Genomic DNA, 27,738 nt, shown 5'->3' on the forward strand with positions numbered 1-27,738 from the left:
GGTACTTATTCAACTGGATCCAGGCAATTGAGCTTCTTTCTACATTGCCTGAATCTTCAAAGAACCCCAACTGCCTTCCTGAGTGCCACGACTGACCCTTTCTCTTATGGTATTACAGCAAATTCAAATCCCATCAAAGGGCAATGTCCATCCATTTTCTGGTGACTTTCTCAACTAAAAAAAAAGGGCAAAATCAGTAGCTAAAAATAACTAAGGCAGTAATAATTTTCACCATGGGAAACCATCTCGATCCCGAGTACGTTTGCTCTGATGAGGAGAAAGTCAGGCTACATATAGCTTCCCGGTTATTTCATACGATATTCGGTGCCACGGTGATGACAATTGCTGAAATATTTCATATTTCAGATAACGTTCAAGAACACAGTACGTGCAACCTTTCACTCTTTCAGAAGGGTTTTTCCCCCCCACTTTCAGTGCTCTTGCAGGGCAGTGGCCACCGCCCGCCTGCGGTGTCCCGCTCAGCGCCAGCTCGGAGCAGTTCGGAGGCGCCGGGGTTTGAGGTGCGGCAGGCACGGGCCAGGTGATCCGCAGAGAACAAAGGGGCTGGCAGTGACCCACCGCCGCGGGGACATGGGCGGGCAACAGGGAGTTTCTGTCCTAACCCAGGCAGCGCCTCCCGGCCGGGGGAAGGGCGGCCACGGGCCGGGCCGGGCGGGGCCAGGCCCCGGGAGGCCGCTTCCCCTGGCGGCGGACGGCACTTCCCGGCGCTCGCACACCGCGGGGAAACTCTTCCTCCGGCCCGGCCCGGCCCCCGCTGACGTAGCGGTGTCTCTGCCGCCGCCGCCGCAGCGGGCGGGGGTGGGGGAGATGCAGGCAGGGGCTCGTCGCTGTCGGGCGGCGGGGCAGGGCCGGGGGCGTCCTTGCCCGTCAGGCGCGGGCAGAGGGGTCCCGGGGATCACGGAGAGAAGGGCGAGGGGCTTCCGCCAGAAGCGCCCCGTCCGGCCAGGACCTCGGTGGTCAAGCACGTTAATAAAGGCGTCCGGGAGTGTTTTCTCCACGCTTGGTTCAATTCACCACTTTACCCTGTGAGGAGGAGGAGCGGGGCCAGGGCAGGCAGTGGCCCCAGCGGAAAGCCGCCCGGCGGCTGCGAAGGAGCGGCGAGCCCGGCGCGGGGAGCGCGACCCCCGCCGCCGTTCCCGGCTGGCGGCGGCCGCGCTGCTCCCCCAACAGGCAAAACTTTCTACACTCACACACACCCGCACGGCCGGGGCTGCCGCCGCCGCACACTCGCCCCACATACACACACACACACTGACGTCTTTTGCGCATTTCCTGCGCTGGAGCGAGCGGCGGAGCGGCACCGGCAGCGGGCGGGGGCTGCGCGGAGGGAGGCGGCCGGCGGCGGCCGAGGGGAGGCGGCGGGCGGGAGGCGGGCGGGGGGCGGCCGGCGGGAGGCGGGAGGGAGGCGGTGGCGGCTCTGCCCATCGCCAGGGCGGCGGCCGCCCAGCCGGAGCCCGCCGAGACCCTCGCGGGCCGCTCCGCTCCGCTGCCGGCGCCCCCCATGCGCGGGGGTCGCTCCGCTGGGTCCTCGGCCTTGGCGGCGGCGGAGCAAAAGGCGGCGGCGACGCAGGACGGGCGGCTGCGGGCGGCGGCGCGGATGGAAGGTCCCTGGGTGGATGTTTGCTGAGCGGAGGCTGTGCAGTAGGCAGGGCTGGTGGGTCGGCCGGTGTTTCTGATCTGTGTGAGTGTGTGTGTGTGTGTGTGTCTGTCTGTGCGTGTGTATGCGTGTGTGTGTATTGTTGTGCGGCGCACGGGCAGGACTGGCGTGTGCGGGAGCCCGGGATCGCGGCTCTGCTTCCTTTGCAAGGACTGATCCAGGATTATGGTCTGGGTGAAGGGAGAAGGCTCTTGCTTACTCCACGGATTGATTATGCTTGGGTTTTGATTGCATTCGGGGGTGCCTGCAGCCGCGGCCGCCTCCCCCTCCCCGGCGGCCCCCCTCCCTTGTTTTCCGTTAGAAACACGGGCAAGAAAATAAATGTATTCACTGGGTGTCGCAAGAGCAAAGGCTAAATAATCAAAGGTAACAGCAGCAGCCAGGCGAAGAGACCCGCACCGTACCCTGCTCCCCCACTCCCAGACCTGCCCTCTTATTTATTGGCGAGACCTCTCTCCCTCCCTCTCGGTGCGAGTGCGTTGAGCGAGTGTTTGATCCCGGGAAAAGTGCAGCCATCCAGCCATGGTGGTTTTCAATGGCTTGCTGAAAATCAAGATCTGCGAGGCGGTGAATCTGAAACCCACAGCGTGGTCTCTGAGGCATGCAGTGGGTCCCAGGCCACAGACCTTTTTGCTGGACCCTTACATCGCCCTCAATGTGGACGACTCCAGGATCGGGCAGACCTCGACCAAGCAAAAGACCAACAGTCCTGCTTGGAACGATGAATTTGTCACCGACGTTTGTAATGGCAGGAAGATAGAGATGGCTGTTTTCCATGATGCCCCCATCGGGTACGACGATTTTGTAGCTAACTGCACTATACAGTTTGAGGACTTGCTGCAGAACGGGAGCCGTCACTTCGAGGACTGGGTAAGTGCTTGCGCTGTGGATACATACATGTACATATGATTTTCAGTGGCACGGGTAAAGATGCAACATCTGTCTTGCAGAGCTAGGTTGCCAAGGGCATGTAATGCCTCTGAAGGCTTTTCATTATTTCCATGCTTTGTTATACTGAGATAGTCATGGTTACTGTATAACTAATGCATGTGGTCTACAGGCGAGGCAGGAAAAGAAATATGCTGAATCTAAGTAAGAGATTTGTAATTACCACTTCAGTTTCTGAAATTATGTTACATAAATACGAATCTAGTTGTCTTATTGTGTCCGAAAAACCCCAACCAAATGCATCCATATAGAACATAACCACAAAACCCAGATCCAGCACTTGGACGAGTTTCATCATTTCAAGATAAACGCTGTTGGTTAGCCTGGCAATGATGAGCCTTAAAAATCCAGACCTGACCTCTGATATGAGACACTTCAGGGTCTTCATGTCACTTGAGAGCTCCCTGCATCAACGCTGATGCTCCTCCTTCCTTCCCCCAGATGATCGACACCTTTATGCACAGATCTAACGCAATGCTTCTTCAAATGCCCAAGACTGATGAAAGGGTCCTGGTGGAATTCAGGCCCAACTAGACGAATTCTGTTGTCTGTATGCACAATGTGTCTTAACAGCTTCTACAGCATTTTAAAGATCCAGAGGCTAGTGTGCCTCAGTGAGAGTACAAAAAAGCTGGAAAATCCTTGGTCTGACATACTCAGGTAGTGTGATTTAACAGGGAAAAGACAATCAAACAATAAAGAAACAGGAAATGTGAATATGCACATTTTGCATTTCTGCAATTGAGCAGTTAAATGGTATATCCCTTAAATGAACTGTATAATAAAACAATAGTAGCTGTCATCTCATTTTCAGTGTGCCCTGCTTTGACCAGCCTTCTGAAATTATATATGCTCATCTTTTTATGTATTTATATTTCACGGTCAGTGATACTAGTCAGGGCAGTATTTTTTCATCAAACAGACAAAGAACCCAGGACCAGAGTAAAAATACTGAGAGTTAATAGCTCTGAGTTTCATGTATTCTTCTTCTGTACTGAATGCAGTGATATAAAGAGATGGCAGGATGATGGAAAGGCATGAAAAGAGTTAGACTATTTCTGCTGATTGGGAGGTGATTAACTTCGCTGTTAAAACTTTTGTGTTTACAACTTTAAAATATTTTTCACTTTTACTGCCTTTTGCTGCATTTGATAATTAGGATCTAGATTATTCTGATACTGTAAAAACTGGGCAGTAGTAAGGTCAGATGGTAAAAGTGGATGATAGACAGAGGAAAAAGAGCCATATCAGGAAAAGACAAATGCAGCAGTGTTGCAGATGTCTTTTACCTGGATTGAATGATAATCAAGTTTGAGCTCACCTGAAATGAAGTGAGGTTTCATCTTTGAGACTAGAGGGATGAGGACATCATCACAGATTTCTAGTGACAGAAGAATAATTTTGTATTTCTTTTTGTGAATGGCACATATTGTGAGTTTCTCTCCAAATCTGGAAGGACCTTGCAGGTTCCAGATGCCAAGTTTGAATTTTGGTCTGATCGGTGTGCTGGGGTGCATCCTGGGTCTGCTATTTAAGGTGAATTCAAACGTCTGAACACGTTGCCTAGATAAATAGTGGAATTTAACAGGTTGAGGCCCATTGTAAACATTACCTGTGAGGAACTACATAGCTGAATTGGATAAATGCTGTGTTTTATTGCGCCAGGATTCATTGCTGTCCAGCATTCAGTGGGTGGGAGGAGACGAGGGAGGGACTATGCTTGTTGTCTGTTGATGTGACAGAATTGAGGATATGGCAGTGGATCATAACTAGTCAGCTCAATATAATGCAGGTTCTGAAGCATCACTTACCTTGTTTTGTGCTGTAAATCCTCCTAGTTAGGATTGTGTTTATGTGGTACATACAACAGACAGCATATACCATCCTCCCTGTATCACAGTTAGAATAGGTGGGATGGTAAGTATTTATAGGATTGTGTTTTATCCTTTCCAAAGTCTTCCTGTTTACTGTGTGTGTCACCGTAATTGTAATACTGAGTGTGTTTATTGAATTGTTAATAGATAAGGACCTTCAGAGAACTGACTCTTACAAAATTGCACTGGTTTTTGGTCCGATTTCATTGAGTTAAAATAAGGCCTGTGGCCATGATATCTCTATAGAGTCCATACTGAAGTAAATAGATTTATTGGTATCTTCATCAGTATCTGGAGTCTATATTAAAACCTGAAAAAGGAGTTGTCTGCGAAGTGAATGGGTTTCACAGTACAAGGAAAATGCACGTGGCCTAATCCAATGTTAGACTAAGATCTGCTGGTACGATACAATCATTTTTTTCTGTTTAATAAGAGGACTACTTCCTTCGTTTCACTCTTGGCATTTAAGGCAGATATTTTAGTAGTATTCTTTCTGAACTTCGTAACAAGCAAATCAAAAGCAGCAATCACAGGAACCCGTTCTCCCTTGCTGCCTGAAATATCAAATAAATGCAACCTAACAAACACACTTGAAGATCATCAAGTCTTTTATGCTATTCTGAGGGTTCTCTTTAAGCAGTCCTGAAAGTTTGAACTGGCTACCACGTACTTGCTGAGTTTGTTTGATATAATTGCACTGCTGCTCCTCCTTACCTTCAGAATGATGCAACAGTTTTTGCACTATTGGACTGTCACTGTTAAAATAGGGTTGAGAAAATGCTCATATGCTGAGAACAGCTCTTGTCAATATATTAATAGCTTTAATGCTTTAGGTCTCATATAATACCACATGATTTTTTTTAAGGAAATTTCAGTATTTGTTTTATAATATCTGCTCTAGGGTCAAGGTTGTGTTTCTAGGTTCTTTTAAGAAGTCCAGAATGAAAAAAGATTCACAAAAAATTAATGTTTTGGGGTTTTTTTCCCCTGAAAAGAAACTGTTTTTCTCTTTATCCAACTCACCTGCTTTGATTGACTTTTGCCATTGTGCAAATCCTTGTATTTTTTCTGAGATGAGTTTTTTAGGAAAATACTGGATATTTTTCTTATTGTTAGGCCTGTGCTATATACGGATGCCATGGTTACAGTGGAAACACTAATGATAAACAAGTACAAAGCTTGAAATCATGATAGCATCTATTGTATTAGCACAAGCCAGATAGATAGATACAATCATGGTTTCTTTTGTCTACAGAGTGTTCAGCACTTGCAAAAATGGTTTTTAACCTTATGATAGGTCTGCTCACTGGAATATATATATATATATATATATATACACACGCACACACAAAAAAAATTAGTCGAAATTGTGGCCTGAAACGGGGATTCAGATTTTACTGGATGGAAACTTTTCAACAAAATGTATAGTTTTGTAGGGGTTTTGTAACATGAATATAAAATACTTGTTTGGGTTTCTAAAACAGTTATAGTGACAATAAAAAGATGGCTGCTTTTCCAGTGGTGCATCAATACGGACATAGCGCAGGAGAAGTGTCAGTTTTGCAGATTTTTTTAGTCATGGCTACGCTGCAGTTTTAAAGAGAACTTTGGATTTATGACATTACAGGCTTTTCTGTAAGCGCGGAAAATGTCATACAGAATGGCACCGAGTATTCAAGAGGATGCTGGTGAATTTATGCTTTGAGAAAGAGAAAATACAGAACAATAAACAACCTGCAAGTTCTGATTGAAAAATAAACTAGCAACTTGACAGCTCTGGCTGTATTTGTTTAAGTTAGGTAATTCAGGTGATAATAAAGTATGTCTTTATCTAGCTTTCTTACATGTGGCATATGTAAATGATTCACTTGAATTGGCAATGGAGCTACATTTTAATCAGTAGAATTGAGATCAAGAAGGAAAATTCCATTGATATTTAGCCTTGTGGTTGCACTCTGGTGAATTAGCATGATCAATGTTTATATGTGTCAATGATTGGCAGTGTGGGTTCTGAGTCTGCTTTGCAGAGTTGACGATAGATGAAGTCAGTGTGATTGGACCTGTGCCAAAGACTCCATCTAAGGGTCTTAGCCATTAGCCCGGCTCTACACGAGAAAACCTATTGAGTCGTCCTAAGAAATCCTTTTTCTGGCTGAGTAGCAGGACTCACTAAATTAGTCAGGACATCACAACACTTGCAAGAAGAGCTTCTATTTCCGCTGAAAATATTTTACAGCTATATTTAGGTTAATGAAACAGGTTTAATTTTCTTCTTTCTTGAATCCAGTCAATGTGAAGTTAGTCATGCAACTGTGCCACCATTGCGTGAAGGAAGTTTATTATGAATTAATGCAATATCTCAGTAGCAAGTTGATGAAGAATTATGGGAAATGGCATGGGGAAGAAGTACACTCTTTTACATACTTTTGAACTGTTGAGTTTTGTATTTTTACATCATATTTATAGTATACTATTGCGTACATTTTCATATTGGAAAGACTAGGTCCTTAAGTTGCAGTCCATACAGTTAAACACCTAGGTTATTGGAGCTCTGAATGTTACCTGAAAGACAGTAGCGGGGGGGTATTGAAGCTCTTCTGAGTCCTTGGTCCTGTGAGCTGTCCATGAATGTGAGAAGTAGTACCGTCTCCTTCTGGTCCCTCTAATCTGAATTAACTGGCAAGACTACTTAGGTGCTTTTTTTCCTTTTTTTTACTGCCATTTCTGTTGTTGGAATGGGAACTCCTTTCAGTCAGCAGGTGATCTGTTGTAGCTGGCAGACAGAGAATGGAATTGTCATCATTTTAGTGGAGGTCATCCTGTGTGTTAACCTCTGCTTGTGCTGTACACTGCTGAGTGCTGGCATTGGGCTGGCAGAGTGTGACTGTAGTATATTTTCATTTTTATTTTCATCTACTGGCTGAATTTATCTGTTCTGGTGGTGTTGAAAGGCCTAGGATTTTGCTTGCAAAAACTTTACATCTCATCTAAACTGCGGTTCATGGGCTGCTGAAAAGCTTTGTTATTGGAAGCATATTTGTTGAAATGAAAGGGAAATTGCTGTACTGTTTGATACATTTCTGCATGACAAGGCTGTCACGAAGCAAGGTCTGTCAGTTTTGGAGGACAAGGGTGAGACATCTACAGGGGCTCAGCAGGGTTTCGCAGTCTCTGTGATTGTGAGGGTGAGTGATGGACAAGAAGAGCTGAGAGATTTTGGAGAGAACTTTGTACAGACAGGGGTCTTCCTTGCCTTCTCCCCCATTCTGTCTGCCTCCTGTGCCTCCTCTTTTCCCTCTCTGCTGGGGATGTAGTACAGTCACCCGCAGCTCACCCACTGTCTTGTATCAATCTGTTTCTACAGCTGCATAAATCTACTCCTACTGCCTGCTAGAAATGTTCTCTCCTAACCGCTCCTGCTTACTTGCAGTGCTTCCCAGCCTGCTGAGAAGCAATAAAGGGGGAAAATGCTGCCTCTGCAGTTGTTACTGCAGGGAGAGAAAAAGGGCAAAGTGGGGAAAGGAGGAGATGAGGCATGGAGAGAAACCTGGAGGAGGATAACGAGTAGTTGCTGCTGCACCGCGTACTCCAGCTGCCCTTTTGGCAACAGCAGAAAGCTACACATGTAGGAGACAGGGATGAGCTGGCATAGGCAAATTGACTAGTTGAAGGCCGTATGTTGCTCACTGACCCGCTTTTGGGGTTTTTTTTTTTGCCTGCTTTGCTCAGTGTATAGCTTTTGAATCTCACTTCAGATGTGAAAAAATTGCTTAGGGCAAGAAAAGTGTGTAGTGGAGCATGCATTTCACTTAGCCCGGAATTCTCATAGCTTTAGGTCAGGATTTGATCCCACCACTGATCAGAATCTTATCCTATTGCTGCTAATAGCAATACTGATACAAAGTTCCACATAGTGAAAATAATTCTACCAAACTCTGTGAAGTATTTGTTAGAACAAAGTTACCAGTAACAGAGTCTATTTCAAAGGTACTGATTCAAATCTAGACTTTAGGAAATGTCCAAGAGGGGTGAAAATGATTCGTGCATGTCTTTCTCGTACCAGTTTTTAGACAGTGCACGTCATTATTCCAGCTCAGGTGATTCCACAGACACTATGCAGAACTTCACAATTGTGAGTAAACCACTGATCTCACTGGATTCACTGGATTTCATACAGGCCTGTGTTTAAATTCTTTCCTCAATAGGGGCCTGTGTTCCAAAGGAACACTGAGAGTAAAAAACATTTAACAACATCCTTTACTTGTATCTTGCTCTTATTGATTTATTACTCTTCTGCCAATCTTGCATATACAAGTCTGGTTTCTGCTTTCCTCTAGCATCACACTAAATATCTGTCCTCTCAGTTCAAAAATCTTTAAATATTGCCAAAGTGAGGGCTTGATTTAAGTTGGAATTGTAGGACTTGGCAACTAAATGTGATTAGTTTCCACTCCCTAACTAAACTTTCATTTAAATGGACTTTTGGAGGGGGTTCAGGTTTTAAAGTGAGGCTGTGAATACAATTTGTAAAACATTAGAGGCAGGAGCATTTTGGCTTGAAATTGGATGGTTGAATTCAGGTCTGCTTTAGCCAGTACTATCTTAATCTTCTTTCTCCCATCCCAATGGTTAGACTGTAAGATAAAGACATGTACAGTTCATGGTAAGAGAGGTTTTGGAAAGAAGAGGTATGCAAGTAATAGGAAATTTGTGGTCAGAGAGGACTGAGAAGAGACTTTCCCTCCATCCACATGGAAAGGTAGGGCTAGAACTGTCTGGATATGGAATAAGATCAGAAGTCCAAAGACAGCTTTGAAAACTGACAGTTTGGGTTGTGGGGGATCGAACAAGCCTTTTGGCCGATCTAGCCAGAGCAAAACCTGAAGAATGGGGTTGTTTTGTGTGCCCTTTTGAGTGAAATTGTAACAGTTACAGGTTTTTTTAGAGGCAAAGCAGTCATTACAGAAGGCTGACAAAAAGTTTTAACCTTGTGTTTGTGAATACTCTCCTATTTGGCCGGCAGTCACTAGACGATTTAAAAAGTGTATTCAGCAATATTAATATGAAACTACAACTCTAAAGCTAATAAGCAATTCTACAGATTGGATAAGTTTTGTGGCCATATGTACTTTGCACTGTGTTTTAGTGAAGAAAATACAAATGAATATGATGTAAAAACATCTGCAGAATTATTATCTACTCTGATCATTATTCACAGTCACTAGCTTGAATTGCCAGTAAAGTTGATTTCTGAGTGTCCTCTCACATTCCTCCAAGAGTTAAAAAATCTTACATTATCGTTGCTGTGATTTAACAGAAATTACAGAAGCCAAGATTTCACATATTTCTGAATAGCACAGCTAAAAAACCTAGAGATATTGGCATGTTCCCATTAAATATAACAGGAGTTTTAATGTTTATTTTATTGGAAGCAGTGTTTGAGAAATGCTACACAGTTCTAAGAGTTTTTCCCCACTGAACTCTGTAGGGCTTGAATTGTTGAAGAACAGAAATAAAGAAAGACCACTGCTTTTAGAATCAAAAAAGGCAAAGTTTGATTCCATCGGAGGCTTGCAGGCAGCCGTTTCTGCCTTATATCGGCTAACTTGAGCTGATTTCATTGTTCCAGACAATAGAATCATTTTACTTGTTTCTGGTGTCCTGCTGGGCAGTTTCATCATAGGCAGGAACAAAAAAGCATGAATAATGGCTAGATGCTACCAAATAAATTTCATGTCTGCATTGTTTGAACAGTAAGCCACCATTGTATCTCTGTATCTTGAATGAAGAGTAGGGAAACTTAATACTTAGTGTTTCCAGCTTAGTATCTTTCAGTGTTTGAGAGTATAAGTATGTTACAAGCCTCTTATCGTTCAGGACCAGAATTTCCTATGCACTTTAGAACTCCTCATTCTTAGGTACATTGACCTTTTTAATGTTATTAAAAGACAAATGGCTTTGACAATGTTAATATTTGTATTTAGAGAGTGATATGGCAGCAGTGAAGCAGATGCAATGGTGGTAGAAACATGAAGGAAAGACTGATGCATACTTTGCATAGGTGATGAGGAAATGTCTGGAATTGCTTTTCTTTGTTTCGCAGATTAACATCCAGCAAGACAGTAGTGTTTTCTTCTTCCCTGTTTTCTTTCAGTTTCCACTCTGTCATCTGTTCTGTCTTTATGCTGCCATTCTCCATCTTTCTTTATCTGTTCTGACTTCAAGATAGTAAAGAAATGATAGGGTGACCTTTACAATATTGCATAAGATTTTGATGTTGGCAATGCTAGCAGGCTACGTGAATGAAATGTCCTGCTATAGATCTCTGTAGAGATCTATTGCAAGTACAGTTTTCTTGCTGGGACTGAATTTATTCATTGCATAAGTCTTTGAGGCATCTGTCAGCTTCCCTGTATTTCAAGGTGAGATTGATCCATTGTCTTTGAAAATGATGTCTGAGAATGTATTGGCAAAGGGAAGGCTAAAAGTCATTCATACCATGTCCACTTTGTTTTCTTTCTTAAGTGGTTCTAGTCAGATTTATTGAGGAATCTTTTTTTTTCTCTTCTTTTCCTCTGAGTTTCATTGCGTTTTCCTTCCTTGTAACCGCATAGTGCCTTGGCACTTCTTGAACGTTTGACCTCATGGCCCACTTTTCTCCTTGATCTGCTGCTATCACCTTGTACTCAAGTCCCAGCTGTCTGTTGTAACTTTTCCTTCATTTTTTCTTGTTATTACTTGCCATCAGTCTGACTCCTTCCCTTTTTTTGTGACTCTGGTGGACCAGTAAGCTCCTCGTGTCAGTAGGACTCAGAAGCATCTCCAGTGTGTGAGGCTCTGTGGCATTTGCCCAGCCGCTGTCACCCAGAACATGTCCCTGCTGTGCTTCTCAGCAAGCAGCAGGGAGCTGATTATACTGGTGGCTGTCAGAGCGCTTTTCAGTCAGGAGTGATCCACTGAGTTTCCAGTCAGTTATACTACAGAAGTGTTTGAAGGAATAAATGTAATATGGTAGCTTTGAACTTCAGGCAAAATGATGTTAGCAGACTCAGTGGGGTGTTGAAGGAACATGATCTATCCCTGAAAACTGGACTCTCCCAAGCAGTGGAAACAACTGTTACAAAATTTTAGTTGGTCCTGATTGTTGGGATTTTCAGGAACTCCTAATCACGGAAAATATCTAGTATTTTTTGGTATTTTTGTTTTATATAAAGAGAAATTATGGTTTCTGTATTCAACAAATTGCAGTCCAAGCACAAGACAAAAAGGCAGATTGGGAAAGCCAAAAGAAATATTAGGAAAATGCTTACCAATGTGAAAGGCTATAGCAGTAGTTTAACAGCAACTTATGAACTCAGATTTGCTTACTGTCCGTAACTCAAAGTCTCAAGGGAAGAGGCAATAGTGGAAAATTTGCTAGAGATACTTGAAGATCCTGTTGCTTTGCATATAGTGGTGTTTCTCTTCAAGAGGTTGACAGGTTTAGAGGGACAGCCCTTATGATCTAGTCCATGGTTCCCAAATTTCTAATTGTTTCTGAGTATCCCATATAGATTTAAGAATGTTTGGGATTGCCCACTTTTAGGGAACTACAAGATTTTTCTGTATAATTCCATGAAAACTGGTATTAATTGTAGTATTACATTTGAGCTTTTTTCTTTCTCGGTAGGTGGGCTAGAGCACTATAAGTACAATAATCAAATTCAGACAGAATATCTAAGGATAATAGTATGTACTAATGTCACTGGGCTGAGATAATCTTTGTTAAGTTTTATCCCACACCTTTACTCCTTGTGCCGGCGAGTTCTCAGAGCCATGTCAAGGGTCTGAGAGGAAGAAAGAGGAGAAAAAGGATTTTGTTAACACCTCATACTGATTTTGTAGAAGTGTTATCCATTGAATCAGGAGTAAGCGACAGCACTTTTTGGTGAAAGAGCCAAACCTTGTAGATCTTTCTGATGACCTTTACACAACAGTATATATATATATATATAACTTTAAAAAGAATATTAGTTTACTGGTCATATTTAGGAGGTAGCTATTCATATGCATTTTTATAACGCCATGTAAAAAGTTTTAAAATAAAAATTCATCTGAACTTATTTTTAATATTTCTGTGGTGCATTAGCAACCCAGACGCCACGACCTAGACAAGTTCCTGTGATCTCTTTAGCTGCTCTTTTCTTGCCACTTCACACTCATTCTTCACGCCTGCTTTGCCCCTTAGTTGCAAGATGCCTTGGGTAGGGGATAGTGCGTTACCTTCTTGGATATATCATTTAGTAGAAATGTGGAGTCCTGTTTTCAAAAGGCGTTCACTTTACTACAGTAGTATGGTATAAAAAATAAATCACATGCAGTGAATCTCTGTTCATCGTAGCCCAGAGCAGTGCAAAAAACTCAGAAACTTTTCTGTGTTGGTTTGTTGGTGAGTAGATGTGTGAATAAGCGAAAATCAATATGCCTTAAACAAACAAACAAAAATTGTATTTCTGTAATGAGTGCTGTCCACTAATGACTGGAGGGTAGACAGAGCATAAGTTGTCTTGCACACAGATTCAAAGCTGATGTTCCTATATCGGTTTTAAAGTTCTTTGAATGGTGTTCTCTGTTGCTGAAACTGTTGAGAATGTGTGTATCATTTAGTTGCATACATAGTGATTCATTGATGCTACTAGCTAGTTACATCACCATCAATTGAATTCCCTCCCTGTTTAATACTGAACTTGCATTTCTCAGAATTGAGACCTACTGTAAATTTTTCATGTGAAAGTTACATGAAGAATTTAGGCTCATGATTCAGTAGCCTTCTGAAAGTGTTATTCAACTGTTTTTTCATCAGTGGTTATTTCAGTGTCATATCTGTAGTAAACAGAACTTCTAAACTGTGTACAAATGAGTTTGTGAGTGTATTGTGAACTGCTTGTGAACATGTTGGTCAGAAGTTTGGTTCTGACCAACAAGCCTTCTCTTCAGTTTGGTATGTATGTGTTGTTTTGGAAGTGATATTGTTCAGAGTGTTTTTAAACTAAAAAAACAAAAAACCCAAGTCTTAACATTTCGGCTTTCCCCCCACCCCCCAATACTTTGTTAATAAAACCGTAGTAAATCATTGGATATTTGAACAAATAAAATGAAACTGATCTCTAGCTTTATTTGAATGTACTCTGGACATCGAACTGACAGTCTCTGACATGCTACAACTGTTATATTTGGTTTAAAATGTGTGCACTCTCCAGCCAAGCACTGTTTTGCTGTAACAGTGTTATTAATACCATAAAGCTTTCAAAATCCTTCATGTATTCTAAAGTTTACCCTTTTTAAAATCAGATTTAAAATCAGATATTAAGTGTGAGAATGTCATTTTCTCTTTCATGCTTTTCCTGGAAGACTGAGGTCAAAAAAAAGCATCTGACTGAAATGGAAGGCAGGCAGAGTTAGGACTTGGGGCAGCTCTGGTGAAGCCTTTTCTCCCTCCAGCAGTGTCCTTCGGGACTGTATGCGCTTCTTCTCTTTGGGACCTGGACATAATTGTGGCAGTGATCAGCAAGATAAATTACAGGCCAAATGTTTTGTAGAACTGCCAAAAAGTTTGCAGCTCTTCCAGCAACTGTGAATCAGCCCTGCACCCTATTTGTAGACTTACAAGTAAAATCTGCTTCCCAGCAGCAACACGCTGGTCTGCAGAACCCCTGTATATAAGATTTATGCACGGTTAATCAAGTTTATGATGCAAATAGTGTGATGTCTTGGAGACATTTTATGCACCTATGCAAATGTACCTGATGCTGGTGATATCCCAGTAAGACAGGAGTGAAGTGCTGAAACCTTGTCAGAGCATGGATGCATGTGTTCTGGCAGGGTGACAGTTTTGAATGTAGAGTTATTAGTTTCTCTTTGATAACACTCACAATGTGTTAGGGTGTGTAGAAACAGAAAGTTCATACTTTATTCCTGGAGGAGCTTATGCTGTAACATAAGAAAAGTTATCTAACTTTTGGACTGGGATAACACGTGTACCAAGATAGAAGTGGCCTGCAAAAGCCATGGAAAATGCATAACAAAATAAAAAAATCTATACTTTTCAGGACAGAAGTATGCAAAATAAATAAATTACATCTTATTGCAACCTTGAAAAAATGTATTTGATGGCCTTTGAGGAAGTAGTAGTTTTCTAACTGAGTAGTTAAGGGAGAGTGTTTTTATTCACATGAGTCAGCAGAGAAAGAGGCTGAAGCTTGTGTGTCAAACCACAGAACATGTAAATATGATGGATGGTCAACAAAGTGAAGCCACTTTGTAATAGGCCAGTTCATACAAATAAGGAAGACCATTTTTGCACCAGGCCTTATTTAAATAGAAATTTCAGAGTGTCATAACAGGTTACAACAAAAAAATAGCCATCATCAGCATTGCTTGTTTTTCCTTAGTGTTTATGGTAACAGGTAAGGTTGGTGAATTAATTTTCACAGTGCACAAAGTGTTCCTGATCCTGGTTACATTATGGTCTGAAGTTTAGTGAGCTGTGAGATAATGTGTAATAACTTCATTATAATCTTGCATGCTGTGAACTGGTCAGACAAGTTTTTACATACTTAGTTGTTCTGCATCTTTGTGATATAGCATGTTATCTCCTCTTTCTTCTGTAATTATTGTCTTGATTTCCCTTCCCATAATTCCTTCAAACAAATGAGTGTATCAGTAATGGAAATGATGGGATGGGCATTCACTCATAATAATGAGTGAATACCTCATAATAAGATATAAAAGCTTATAAAATGAATAATCCAGCCTTTTATATCAGTGGTCCCAGAAGAGGCCTTTGTCTGCTTTAGATGTACATGTAGTGATACATAGATCTTATCTGTCTCAGGTAGTAATGAAACTTGTTAGCAAAATATCTGAGTCCAGAGAATCTTGAATATAGTCATCTTCACAGCATTCCTAAGAGGAAGTGTAATGTATGGAGAAACAGTATTTTTTCGTGTTACCCAGAAGTATGGCACAAGAATTATTGTCTTATTCTCTCAGCTTTGCAGTGGAAGTATCAGTATCTTTGTTTTTACCAAGAGGAGATGGGCTGAGATCTAGACTACTGAAATAAGGTGTCTGCCTCATACCCTTTATATATCTCTCTTTCTGTCTTGCAGCTTCTTCCTTATCTGTCAATCACTCTTCTTACTTTTGTAAAACAAGGATTCTCACCATCACATTTCTTTTTTCCTCCTCATAGGTTAGCTTTTGCAGGCTATTTGATTTATGGTTTGGTTGGGTTGGGTTTTTTTCTGTTTTAATTCTGCACCCACTTTATTGTGGGGATGCTGTCCTTCAGTTGTAAACAAACAGAAAAGGCCTCCATTTTGCTGCCTTCTTGACACTGGAGTTTTCTCTGTAGAGGTATGGATCTATAAAAGCAGGCTTCCAGACTGTCAGCATAGTCAGTAGTTGGAAGCTGAACTGCTTCTCTGGATGACTAGTTGAGGGCAGCACCAGCTTTATTGTTTCAGTGAAAAAATTAGGGTTTGAGTCTACCTTAGTATGAATATATATAGGCTGTCAAAGGGGCAGAAGAGTTGGACGTGCAAATCCCTTCGAAATGTAGAACGAATTGTTTCGAGCACCTTTGAAAATTGCCATCCTAACTTATAATTTTATATATCATTTATAATCCCATAACTGGAGTTAATAGGGTAGAAGATAACAGCAAACAAAATATGAAGTCAAAGCATTTGTTGTTTGATTGTTCATGCATTAAATTCAGAGGAAGGGGGACTTCCATTTGGGTTAATCATTTGAAGAAACAGAACATTTAATGTAACATTTTTAGGGCCTTGTCTTTGTGGAAAGGCTTAGGGTCCTACAGCTGGAGTGGTGTGAAGAGGGAGTAAGTACAGCTGGTGTATGCTGTGGAACAGCTGTGCAGTGCAGCAAAGCCTTATAGCCCAACACCTGAGTGTGTTTATAAAACATATGCAGTGAGATTATATTGGTGTTGCCTGCCTGGCAAACTACTGGCCTGTGGTTTACACAGGGTTGTCCCTGGTTTTGAAAAAGCCACAGATTCACTACACCGGATATGCACACATGGCTTGGGGTTAACATGGTGTGCTTCAGGATTGATCCTGGGTGGATAAATTTGGTGCAGATTATAGAAACTGGGGCTTTATGAATTTGAGGAAGAGAGATTCTGGGGAAATGAAAAGGAGGTGTTAGTTTAGCTAACAGAGTTACTTTGCAAAATTATTCATTATTTATTGTGCTTGGAGCTCAAATTAAGTGGGCTAAGGATGCAACATACCCATTGCCATCCTTGCACAGTGAAGAAGTGACATTCTGTTTGCTTGCTTGATATTGTGTATAGTATTGAGCTCCCTGATCACTGTAAATTTACCAGCAGGACTTGTAAGTGTAATACAGCTTTTTACTTACAGCTCTTTCATCCGAAAGGTATTGTGCAGGTGCTACAGAAAGAGTATTAAAATGCGGATTGCTAAGGCCGATCATACTAAAAGTAGCCAGTGATGGGAATGTGGTATTACTTGACGCTGAAGAAACTGGAGTGCAAAGGTGGTTAACTTAAGGCTCCAGTTACTTAGAGTTTTCATCTGTTTATGAGAACATACTTTAAACTCACAACTTATGCATTTCTATGTGGCTATCCAAAATTTAATAATGACTTTACAGTACACTGGTCAGTGGTCTACAGCAGAAAACCAGTGCCCTTAGAATATTCTTATGGATTTGCTTCATTCTTCAAATGTATGTGGCTTATGAAATTCAATTAGAATAGCAGCTTAAGAGAGTATGTTAATAGCTTTATTTCCTAATGGGGGCTTATAATACTGTGACACCTTTGACTGCAGAGAAGCTACAATTTTCTTGTGTAGGAAATATGAAAAGACATGGTGCCCAGATACAACCAATTATCTTCAAATTCTCCTGACGTCTTGAGTTTTCTGGATAAGTAACATTGATTAAAGATGAACTTTTTTAAGACAGAATGTTTGAATATACACTGGAATTGGATGAATACTAGATAAATACAGTTTTGTTTATTAATACTGTTGGCAGGTCCACTGTACAATGTGAGATCAGTCATCATCACTTCAGCATGAAGTTAACATTTGTGTCCTCACTTCTTAAAAATATGCATGTAGCATGTTAGATATTCATCTCAAGTCTGACATAGTTCAGCAGCAGAAGAGAGAGCATATGAGAGGGGTACCCAGCTGTCCTGAAAGTACCCTTGCTTACAAACTAGGTTCCTGGTAAGAGCTGTAATCAAAGAACTTGAGTATATACCTCCTTTGTGCCTCAAAATGCCATCTGCCCCGAATCTCTGATCTCACATCCCAGGGCTTGCATTTTCAAAACCACAGGCTCAATGCTGCTTTCCTTTAACCCTACTATTCTAAGGGATACTGCTTTTCCAGTTCCACTTCTCTCTTGTACCTTACTCTCCCAGTGGTACTTGTAATCACTGTCTCATTGGTTGCTCTTGGCATCTCCTCACTTGTGTTCCTGGCAGAATTTAAAAGTCATGGTGACAGACTGCATTTATCAAATCTCCTAGCCTGATTTAAAAAAAATAAAATTAAATAAAAGGTTTTGGCTCTGAATAACTGGAATACATGAGGGTGCAAAGGCTTGAAACAATTTATCTTCTTTTATTTGGATATATGTCCAACTCATTCTGGATTTTTTTTCCTGTTAGGAATCGGGAAAGGAGATGCCGTTCTCCACCACCTGTGTGTTCTCTTGATCTCTTTTTTCCCCTGGAGAAAGTGAGACTGGTAGCAGCTTTAATTACAGTTAACATATTTAATCACTAGAAAGCTTATTTGAAGACCTACTTTGTTACACTGTGTTTCCCAGTGGCTCCATCCAAATGTGAGACAGGTATGATGGATAAAACACATTAAGGCAGTGCATGTATGACACAGAAAGAGGTTGTGTTGATTGGAAGATGTTGGGCAGCCTCCCCTTTTAGGATTTTCTGAAAGATAACTGTGTGACAGCAGAAACAGAAGCAAAATATGTTACTGAGAAAGAACAAAAGCAAGTTCTGTCAGGTATTTCAAGGACAGTTGAGTTATTACTGGCTCTTATTAACATGCCTGAAAAAAATAATGTTCTTTGCTTCAGCTGGGTGGCCCTCAGAAAGGGGAGAGATTCTTTCCTGACTTTTGAAATCATCAAAGAATATGAGAGTAATCATTTCCAAAGTTATCTCTATGTCGGAAAGCCTCGCTGTTCAGGATAAGCCAGGGTAAACAAAGGACAAATAGGAAGTGACTTTTAAAAAGTATGGATTTGAACCTGTGAGGTGCTGAGTGTCTCCAGTGAAATGCTGAGCTTGCTTGAAGTTTATGGTTCTTAGTTCCTGTCAGGATCAGTCCTAAGATTAGATCTACTCTCTGAAGTAAAATTAGGTTACTGCTGTCAGCTTTTTTTGACTGCCAATATTGCTTGCAGTTCATCTCATCAGTGCTCTGTATGTACACAGACATGTACAGCACTTGAGTCAAGATAGAAGCTGATTTGCAGGGACTGTATCACTTCTACATTTTCATTGTTTGTCTGCTGTACTAATTAGACCTCTGATATGAAAATGAGACATTAAGAGGGTGAAGCAAAATACCAGATGCTTACTAACAAAAGGAAGATCCTTTTTCAGTTTTGCTGTCATGCTTAGAAGCATTTTTACATGGTTTCCCTATGTAGAGTAAAATAATGCCAAATTTGCATATTACTTTACATCAGTAAATTCCTAAGTGGATATCAATTCGATGAATGTATTCAATATTCAATCAAGAGCTTTGGATAGGGAGGTATGTACTGTTGTAGTCCTTCACTTTCAGATGAATTGCAAAGCCCTTCACATTGTTGACTTCCATTGCAGCCATTCATGTTGTATTGGTATCTCAATATACCGTGTCATGCATGGAGATTCAGAGCTTTGGATGTTTGAATTAGACGACTTCTCTCCCACTAGTACATACTTTACTGTCCCTATGAGGTTAATTTGCAACCAATGACTGCAGTCATTGTTGGCGTTATTTGAACTAAGGGTGGGTATAATGAGACTTTACTGCTAGTCATGCTTAAGGGGAAAACTGTTTCTTTACAGTATTTTTTAGAAGTTACACAAGAAAATCTATATGCTCTAAGCATGGACTGAGAAATGTACATACCATAGTCAGACAGATTCAGTCCTCTCATGATTTGTTGCTCTTATGATTAGCAAGTTCCTAAAAGTTTTGCATCTGGTTATTGCAGCATGTAGAAATCAAACTCTTGGCTGAAATGATACTGAGGTTTTTAATGGCATGACAGATATGAGGGATGGTTCCTTTGGTTTTTTTTCTGAAATACTTAATCTGTGCTAATCTTGTATAGAAAGCTTGGACCACCTTGAATCAAAAGGATTTTGATTATGTTATACCTTTCCCAGGAGCCGTATGTTGCTCTGTTTTCTGTGACTTGAATAGAACTTGTTTGTTCATTGACCCTGCCAGTATATGGATTATAAACAGAGGCAAAGGGGAGGAAAAAGAAACAGTGCTTAATTCTACCAAAGCTCCTGCCTCAGGCTTCAGTGCTCAAAGTTTCATCAAACAGGTTCTTCTACCTCTGTTTCCTCATTCCTCCTGAGGAGAGTCAAGCTGACCATGCTTAATTGATCACGAGGCTTCAGAGCCTTTCTTGTGCTCTAGAGAAAGATTGCCCCCCTGCCCCTGGACCGACAGTACCCAGGAAATATCTAAAGTACAGATCCTGAGCTATGATTCTTTGGGCCAGGGGATTGTTTTCTAGGACAGATTTTTTTCACCTGGTGCATGGTGACACCTTCTGGGAGGCCACAGGGAGTCTATACCAACTTTAGTGAGCAAGAAAGGAAGTTACTTCTTTGTGGGGGGAGGCAGTCACCTGTCAAGTCTGGGGAGCTGTGTTTCCCATTGTGCAATGATGCAAATCATCTGAGAAATTATGCAAGGGGCAAACCTGGGAAATGCAGCATATTCTTTAATATACTATAGTTTTTAGAGGACAATATTTCATAATCATAACATCACTCTGTGGGATAAGTCAGTATTTTGGAGCCAGTTTTTCTCACCTTACCTAAAGGATGATCTTGACACTGAAAAGCAATGCTGAAAGGGGAACTGTGCTGGTAGTTGCATTTCTAACCTCCTTTAGGTTATAGACTGCCTGTTAAATCTTCTTGATCCCAAGTATGTAGTGTACAGGACTTCCCTGAAAAGTACTGATAAGGGTAACTTCCTCTGAAACATTTGCAGGCTGTCCTTTGAATCTCTTGGTTCTCAGTGTAAAAATAAACGTGCTTGAGACTGCCTACTCTGAGAAAAGATCAGACAAAATCTTTCTCTTCACTGTATAGATCAAGTCAAAATGAGTTGACTATAAGTGATCAATTTTAAAACAGACGATACAATTAGCTTTCCTGCAGCCAGGCCTGTAGGCATCAAAAGTTGGGAAAGATCTTTTTTGTTTGTGTACCAATAAAGTGAGTAAGTAACTGTGTGATATTTTTGGCTTGCAGACTATCAGCTTTAGAGCTTTAAAAGTTTTGAATGGTTTTGAACATTAGGGCTAAATGTTCCTATCGTTTCCACCCCACTATGTTTTAAAGAAAATATCCTCCTTTTCCATGGCATCTGTGGAATAAAGGATAGATGAAGAGGTACACTCTCTGCAACTCTTACTTCTCTTTTAGCTTAGGAAGATGATTCATCAGTAAATAGTGATAAGTCAGTTTGAGTTGGGTCACTGGTGGCTCTGAAGCCCCTCTCTGGGAGACAAATCAGTTGGAGGCCTTATGGGAAGGTTTCACATGGGAGAAAATCTCCTGCAAGGTAATATGTAGCACAAGGGTGGACAGTTTGGAGATTTTTTTAAAACCTGTATGCTTATCTGGAGATCTGACTGGGAACTGAGTGCTTCTCCTCTTAAATGGGTAAAGCTCCCCCCTCCTTCTTTCCTCACCGCCTTGTTTTCTAATGGAGGGTGTGAATAAAAGCTGTCCAGGCTGTTGGTCCTGCTAGATGATGTTGCCTGAGTAGAGAAAGGAGGAGGAGGAAAACTGGGATCATAATTGCAACATCAAAAAAAAAAAAAACATGACATCTGAAATACCTAAGTATTACCCTAGGGAAATGCATGTCCTTGATAAATGAGCCTTGGTATTGTTGTCAAAATACTTACGATAAGCTTATCGTCACAGGCCATGTACAAACCACTGGGGTTTTAACAAACCAGTCTGTGTGAGTGTGATCCTGTAACCTAGGCTAAAAGACTATACTCACAAGATATACTGGAGAGTTATTTAGTTATACCAAAATTATTCCACACTGATGATTTATAAAATTTACTTGTATAGAGGACTGGCTCTTTGACACCAAGGCCTTAGTATGTTAACTACAAAATTGTGTAGGCTCTTCTGATACCTCCAGTCCCAATCCATACCTCATCCTCAGGTGACGATGCGTCCAAATATGGGCCAGATAGAGGCTGAACAGGGGTTGTTAGGCCACTGCCCTGTCCTTGCTGCTCTGGTCATTCAGTAGTTGCCCACTAGGAGGTTTCTTGCACCTTGATTCAGTGTGTTTTGTGGGGGTTGCTGGAAGATTTCCTCACTCTGCAAAGGTCTGACAGGAGCACGGTGGTTCCTGTTTTCTGTCTGAGGCTGCCAGAGGTAGCAGTTATAAGTACAGTATGGATAGAAAACTGTTCTTTCTCAGCTGTGGTGTGTGATCATCGACTGCTTTGATTAACCAGTTCTGGGTTTTAAAGTGAGACATTGTTTTTCCATTCTTTGTAGTGTTTTTGGCAAGGGGTGGAGAAAATATAGTCATAGCTCCCTTTTCTCTGTGAGATTGTTTTGTTTTCTGCTCTCTGTGCTCAAGCACAAAATGAAATGGTTTGCAAATAAACCAAATATTAAAACTAAAAAGTACTTTATATTCCCTCCTTACAGAGTTTGTGTGAAGATAAATAGGAACAGATTGTATTGGGAAAATATTACTTTTGCCCCGCTCCTTAAAATAAAGCAGTCCCTCCATTATTGAAGTTTTCTGCAAGTAAACCACAAGCAGAGAGACTAAGTGCAGCCAGCTATAGGATGATAGCCTTGTTTTTGTTGTTGTTGAGCTTTGGGGGTTTTTAACTGCAGATTTAGCCATTACAAATTGAACTGCTAAAAACACATCAAAGTTATTTTGAAAATTCACAGCAGATTCAGCTCAGACCAGGAAGTGAGGTGTTGTCCTTTTAAAGCCTGATATACTGAAAAGGGTATTTCTGACGCATGACCTTCAGTGAACAGGAATTCCTCTACTCAAACTCTCATCCTTACCATGAACTTCACTGCCGCTATTCATCCTCTCACCGCTGTGTAGAAAGTGACATATTGTGGAAAAAAAGGCCCAACTCTGAGAGATTTTATCATATTTTCTAAAATAAATAGCAAGGGCTTGCAAAATATCTAGCATGAATTTTTTCTGAAATCTTTTATATGCAAATAAATGTTATTTTAAGGGTTTTTTTTTAGTAGAGTTCATTAACTGTTGATTAAATAACTGATCAGATTGTTAAAATCTGCTTAACTATTGAATCACAAATATGACAATAGAAACTACTGGGGCTTAGGTTTTTTTGAAAATCTGGTTTGAATTTGAGTGGTGAATATTTGAAACTCCACAGTGAAAAAAATTTGGCTCTGCAGGCACTCTTTGTATACATTTACTTTCACTTTTTCTCCATTTTCTTTTGTGCGTGCTCTCTCTATCTGCCTTCAGTTTAAAGGCAGTGAAAGAACACCTAGTATCTGGCAGGTTTGAGAACTAGTCAAAAATGTTTTCATGATTCTAGCAGATATGATGCCATGCTCAGCCTGTGGTGGAGTCAATTAGCAGTAACGATTTTGTGTGGATACTGAATATTACTGCTGTTAAACGCATGCAAAAATACAGCCTTTTTGCCAGAGGTGCAGACTGTGGAAGGCATTGAATTGAAACCTCTTTGGAGTAGGAGAGGGAAGTATCTGGCAGGCCTCTTTTTTAGGACTCTACACTTCGAGAATTTGCCAGTTCCTGCTGTTTAACAGCCCAGATTTGCTAACCTCCAGGACATACGGCAAGGCCTACTTTTTTCTTCTGGTTCTTTGTCGAAGTGGGTGTTGGCTAGAGTTAGATAAGGATGAAGACAAGATATGTTGCTGAGATTGCTCTAGTTTTGCTTTTGCTTTTGTTTTGTTTGCTGGATTATTTTATTTAACCTGAGGCAATGTATTTCTAATGTTTAATTTTAAAAGCTTGCCAATGACAGATCACAGAGCAACATTCCATTGCTTGAGCAAGAAAATGAATAAATAATAGTTTTATAAGTCAATTTCCCTATAAATGTTTTGCAGTTGCTAATTATGTAAAACCCGTATTATTTTTATCTATAGGATGTGATAAATATATAAGAAAATTTTCCTCTGAGGAAAACTATTTTTCAAAAACAAGTAAATGAAGTGGATCCAAGTAAATGTAGCTGATAAGCCTTAATGTAGTGAAACTGAAAATCCTGCAGGACTTTCAGGTATATTAGAAGAAGGGAGCGTGACATAGATGTCATAGTAGATGCTGACACTTGCATGCAGTAGCAGTGCAGATCCATCGCTAGAGACCTTTGATCATAGGCCAGTTTTACCTTCATTCGTAGACTAGAGATGAAGTATCAAAGTATGAATCAAAGTAAGGGCTTGGACAATCATATAGCTGGAGAGACAGTGCTATGCCCTGTGTGGGGGATATGTAGGCATAGCGTCAGACAGTACTCATTTTTAGGTATTGAAGTGTTGCTCATATGAGTTCAATATTGTGTCATTGTAGTTAATAAACTTCTGACAGTTAGTTTTATCCAGATTGTTTTTAAAAGTAATTAAAAATTAATCGGTCGAGGAACAGAGCTGAATAGTATTTTTAAATGTTGGAAAAATAAAGTTTATGGTGTCTCAATACCAAAATTTATGAACAGATATAAACCTTACTTTAAAAAGTCTACGTAATATGACTTTGCAGAAAATGTTCTAGCTTAATTATAGTAATGTGCCTCGAATTTTCCAATGGGGTCATTTATTTTGAGTATATGTCTCGTCTCTTATTACTGTAAGTACAAATAAGCCTGTTGTTGGGTATGTGTTGTCTAAACGTTGCGCGTAACTTTCCTGGAATTTGTAAAGCTATTCTGTTTGACATTAGTTGGCATACCTTGTTTGCAGCCCTTATAATCCAAAAATAAAATATTTATGTGTCTCTAGTAGCAAAGTATGAAGTACCATATTAAGAACAGCCATATACGGCCTGGCTCTGTAAGATGCTGGCTGTTGTTGATTCCCCTTAGCTCAGCAATTGCATTTGCATATGTCTTAAAACCTGGTGGAACTACTCTGAAGCTACAGCTTTGAAACGAGAATCTTCATCTGGCTAGTCTGTAGAAGGCAGACAGACACTAAAGTTGGTTTAGATGCCATTGCACTTGAGGCACTACTGTTGCAAGTAGACACGAACAGAGATGTTGACTGATATGGTCTGGTGGCTGGGAAGAGTTGCTGCCACTTGACTAGCAAAGCGAGTGGAGCTACTGGAAGAAAGCTGGAGCTTTTAGAAATTTATAGAAGGGAAAGGTGTTCCATTTCTCAGAAGGGGGACTATCTTCTGACCATGCCCAGGGGCTTGGGGGAATTGCTTGGCAGGCTGGAGGAGAAGGCATTGGCCAGGCGCCCAGAGATTTACGTGCAGCAGGAGTGCGTGATCCCCCGGGTGTTTGGCTGTAGGAGAGTTGTACTGACTGATAGGCATGCAAGCTACAAATATTGCACTTTTTCTGTGTTTTATTTGCTTTATTTGGATGTCCAACTAAATATTTGTTTTTATGCCTAGCTGAGGATTTTATTTCTCCTATGGGTTTTTTCTCTTGTGTGAGAAGAAAGGGAAGGAGGCATGGGGAAGGCTGGTGGGCATTCAACCTGTCTAAGGCTTCTGAGGTATTTTGAGGATTTTCTTCCAAGAAGAATACTGTGCCAGCCATATGGTCTGTCAAATAGTATTTTACTCTTTAGTGCAGTGAGATTTGTTTATATATATCTTTCCTCATCCTATCTCCTTTTTTTCTCTAATTTAAATAATTTTATTGTGGGATAAGAGTAATAACAAACCCTCTAAAAATTACACCAACTTTGCTGTAGGGTTAGCAAATCAGGTGTGCAGAGGTAGCAGGGGAATTTGAAATGCTTCTCAGTGCTACTCATCCATAGCTGGAGGTTTAGGAGGAATAAAGCATAGCTGTATTGGAATTAGTTGTGCCCTTTACTTTCATCTTGTGTTATATTTTTTAGCATGGAAAGGCTGAATATAGATAGAAGAGAAATAAGACGAGTGCTACTTGTGTTATTTTTGTGTCACGGTGAATTCACCTCTTGATATTCTGTCTTGGCACAAAAAATGTAAATTTCTTACTGAACATGGAGCTATACAGTGACATGGTGCTTTACTTGGAGGCAGGTAACATTATATTTTGTTTAGTATCTTTCCATGAGAATTAGTTGCTGGTTGGTGGAAAATAAGGAATCGTATTAACCCCATATGAAAATGGGTTAATAGTTACAGTGACTCAAAACAAAGCTGGTTTAGGCTTTGAAGGTGCAACCAGAGTGCTGCCAAACAGACTCTTCCTCTGACTGCACCATGATTTCTTCCTTTATAAGGGTTTAGAGGAACTCTGAGAGGAAGTCTTGCCTTGGTAGGTGCTGCTGAATCCGTCCCATAGGAAACCAGTGAAAGGAAACACGGCGGGGCTGCAGTCAGAAATATGCTTGCTGCAAATCACGATTGGGAATTAATGCAGTGAGGAAGCAGCTCCTGTCTCCCATGGTCTTTAGGAAGACACAGTGCAATTATCTGGCGGTGGGGCATGATAGTGAACCTATCCCTTAGTCCCTCTGTGGCTGTGGAGAGCAAAGTGGTGGGGGAACGTAGGAAAGGGAGAGGCCGTTTCAGGACATACAGCCTGCAGAGCTGTCTGGAACTTCTTATGGTAATGGGCATTTTAGTATTATGCTCCAACTTCATGCTAGTTGTTGGGGAACTATACAGCCTGCCCTCCCTCTTTGCTGACTTGGTTGTCCTTGTGAGAGGACCTGTTTATGGGGACGTGTGATTTCTTGAAAATTAACCTTTTTGCCATTTAGCTTTCTAAATTTGCTTTTGATGGAGATGTATGAGTTTTAAGTATCAGTTGCATTGTTGTTCAAAGCATTCCTGGAACAACTCTTTGCAATGGCCACTTGGATTATTTTAAAGCTTGCTTTTTCAAAAAGTGAAGACAATTGAAAAATAAGCCTTATAAAGCTGTATTCATTGTTCCTTGGCAAATAAGAAGTGATTTGCATTAAAAAACTACCAATAGAATTCAAGCAACATATTAGGAGACACATTTACTTATATCTTTCATTGTAAAGATCATTGCATCAGTGTTAACTTCAGATATTGAAAAAGTCTTTGGAACCTAGGAGAAGGGTACTGACTAATACACTTTTTAAAAATGAAAATGTTTAATTGCTAAATGGGCAAAAATACGTATTTTTTATGTATAGCAAGTTTCTAAGCCAAATAGCACACTCTGTAGAATTTTATGTATTGTCTGGCTTTGACTGATTCACGTGAATGCTAATGCTCTGCTTCTTTCCACTGCTTCATTTCTGCCAAGACCTGTTTTAGCTTTTTAAACATTCCAGCAATATAAAACTGAAAGGAGGAGATTCCTTGATTTGCAAGGCCGAAATAGCAATGTATTGATGTATTTTATGCTTTTCTTATTACACATACCTATATATTATTAATTAATGTTTGTTTGGGTTGAGAAATATTGGTAGTATAGCATTGATACTGTTTTGGAAGGGTAACAATTTTAGTTGATTCCTGTCTTCATTCCTTTTAATGTAGCTATCCTAAAATTGTGCCTAGAAAACCTTATACCACATTGCAGCATAATATTAATGTAACCACTGTTCAGTGAGCCCAACCTATGTGACCAAGCTACCAATGTATATGCTGTATGGGTCCAATTGTCTATAAAATATGAAATTATGTACTATTTCAATTAAAACATCCGGACACTATCCAACCAACTTGAATATTTCCATGCATGGTACTATATTTCTCTTGCATTTTT

The 27,738-nt window shown here is 40.8% G+C and overlaps 1 protein-coding gene across 2 annotated transcripts in view; it reads left to right on the forward strand.

Annotated features, from left to right (window-relative positions):
- The first annotated feature begins 1,476 nt into the window (after window positions 1-1,476).
- Window positions 1,477-27,738, forward strand: part of PRKCE (protein kinase C epsilon) — a 283,861-nt gene continuing 257,599 nt past the window's right edge. Inside the window, exon 1 of one of the 2 annotated variants that reach the window (XM_032682640.1) lies at window positions 1,477-2,548. In XM_032682640.1, the coding sequence (XP_032538531.1) occupies window positions 2,201-2,548 (348 nt within the window). In that variant the 5' untranslated portion in view covers window positions 1,477-2,200. The remainder of the gene's footprint in view (window positions 2,549-27,738) is intronic. The other variant, XM_032682639.1, reaches the window with a different exon arrangement.

The sequence above is a fragment of the Chiroxiphia lanceolata genome, chromosome 3 (genome assembly GCF_009829145.1).
Source record: "Chiroxiphia lanceolata isolate bChiLan1 chromosome 3, bChiLan1.pri, whole genome shotgun sequence".
Lineage (NCBI taxonomy): Eukaryota > Metazoa > Chordata > Aves > Passeriformes > Pipridae > Chiroxiphia > Chiroxiphia lanceolata.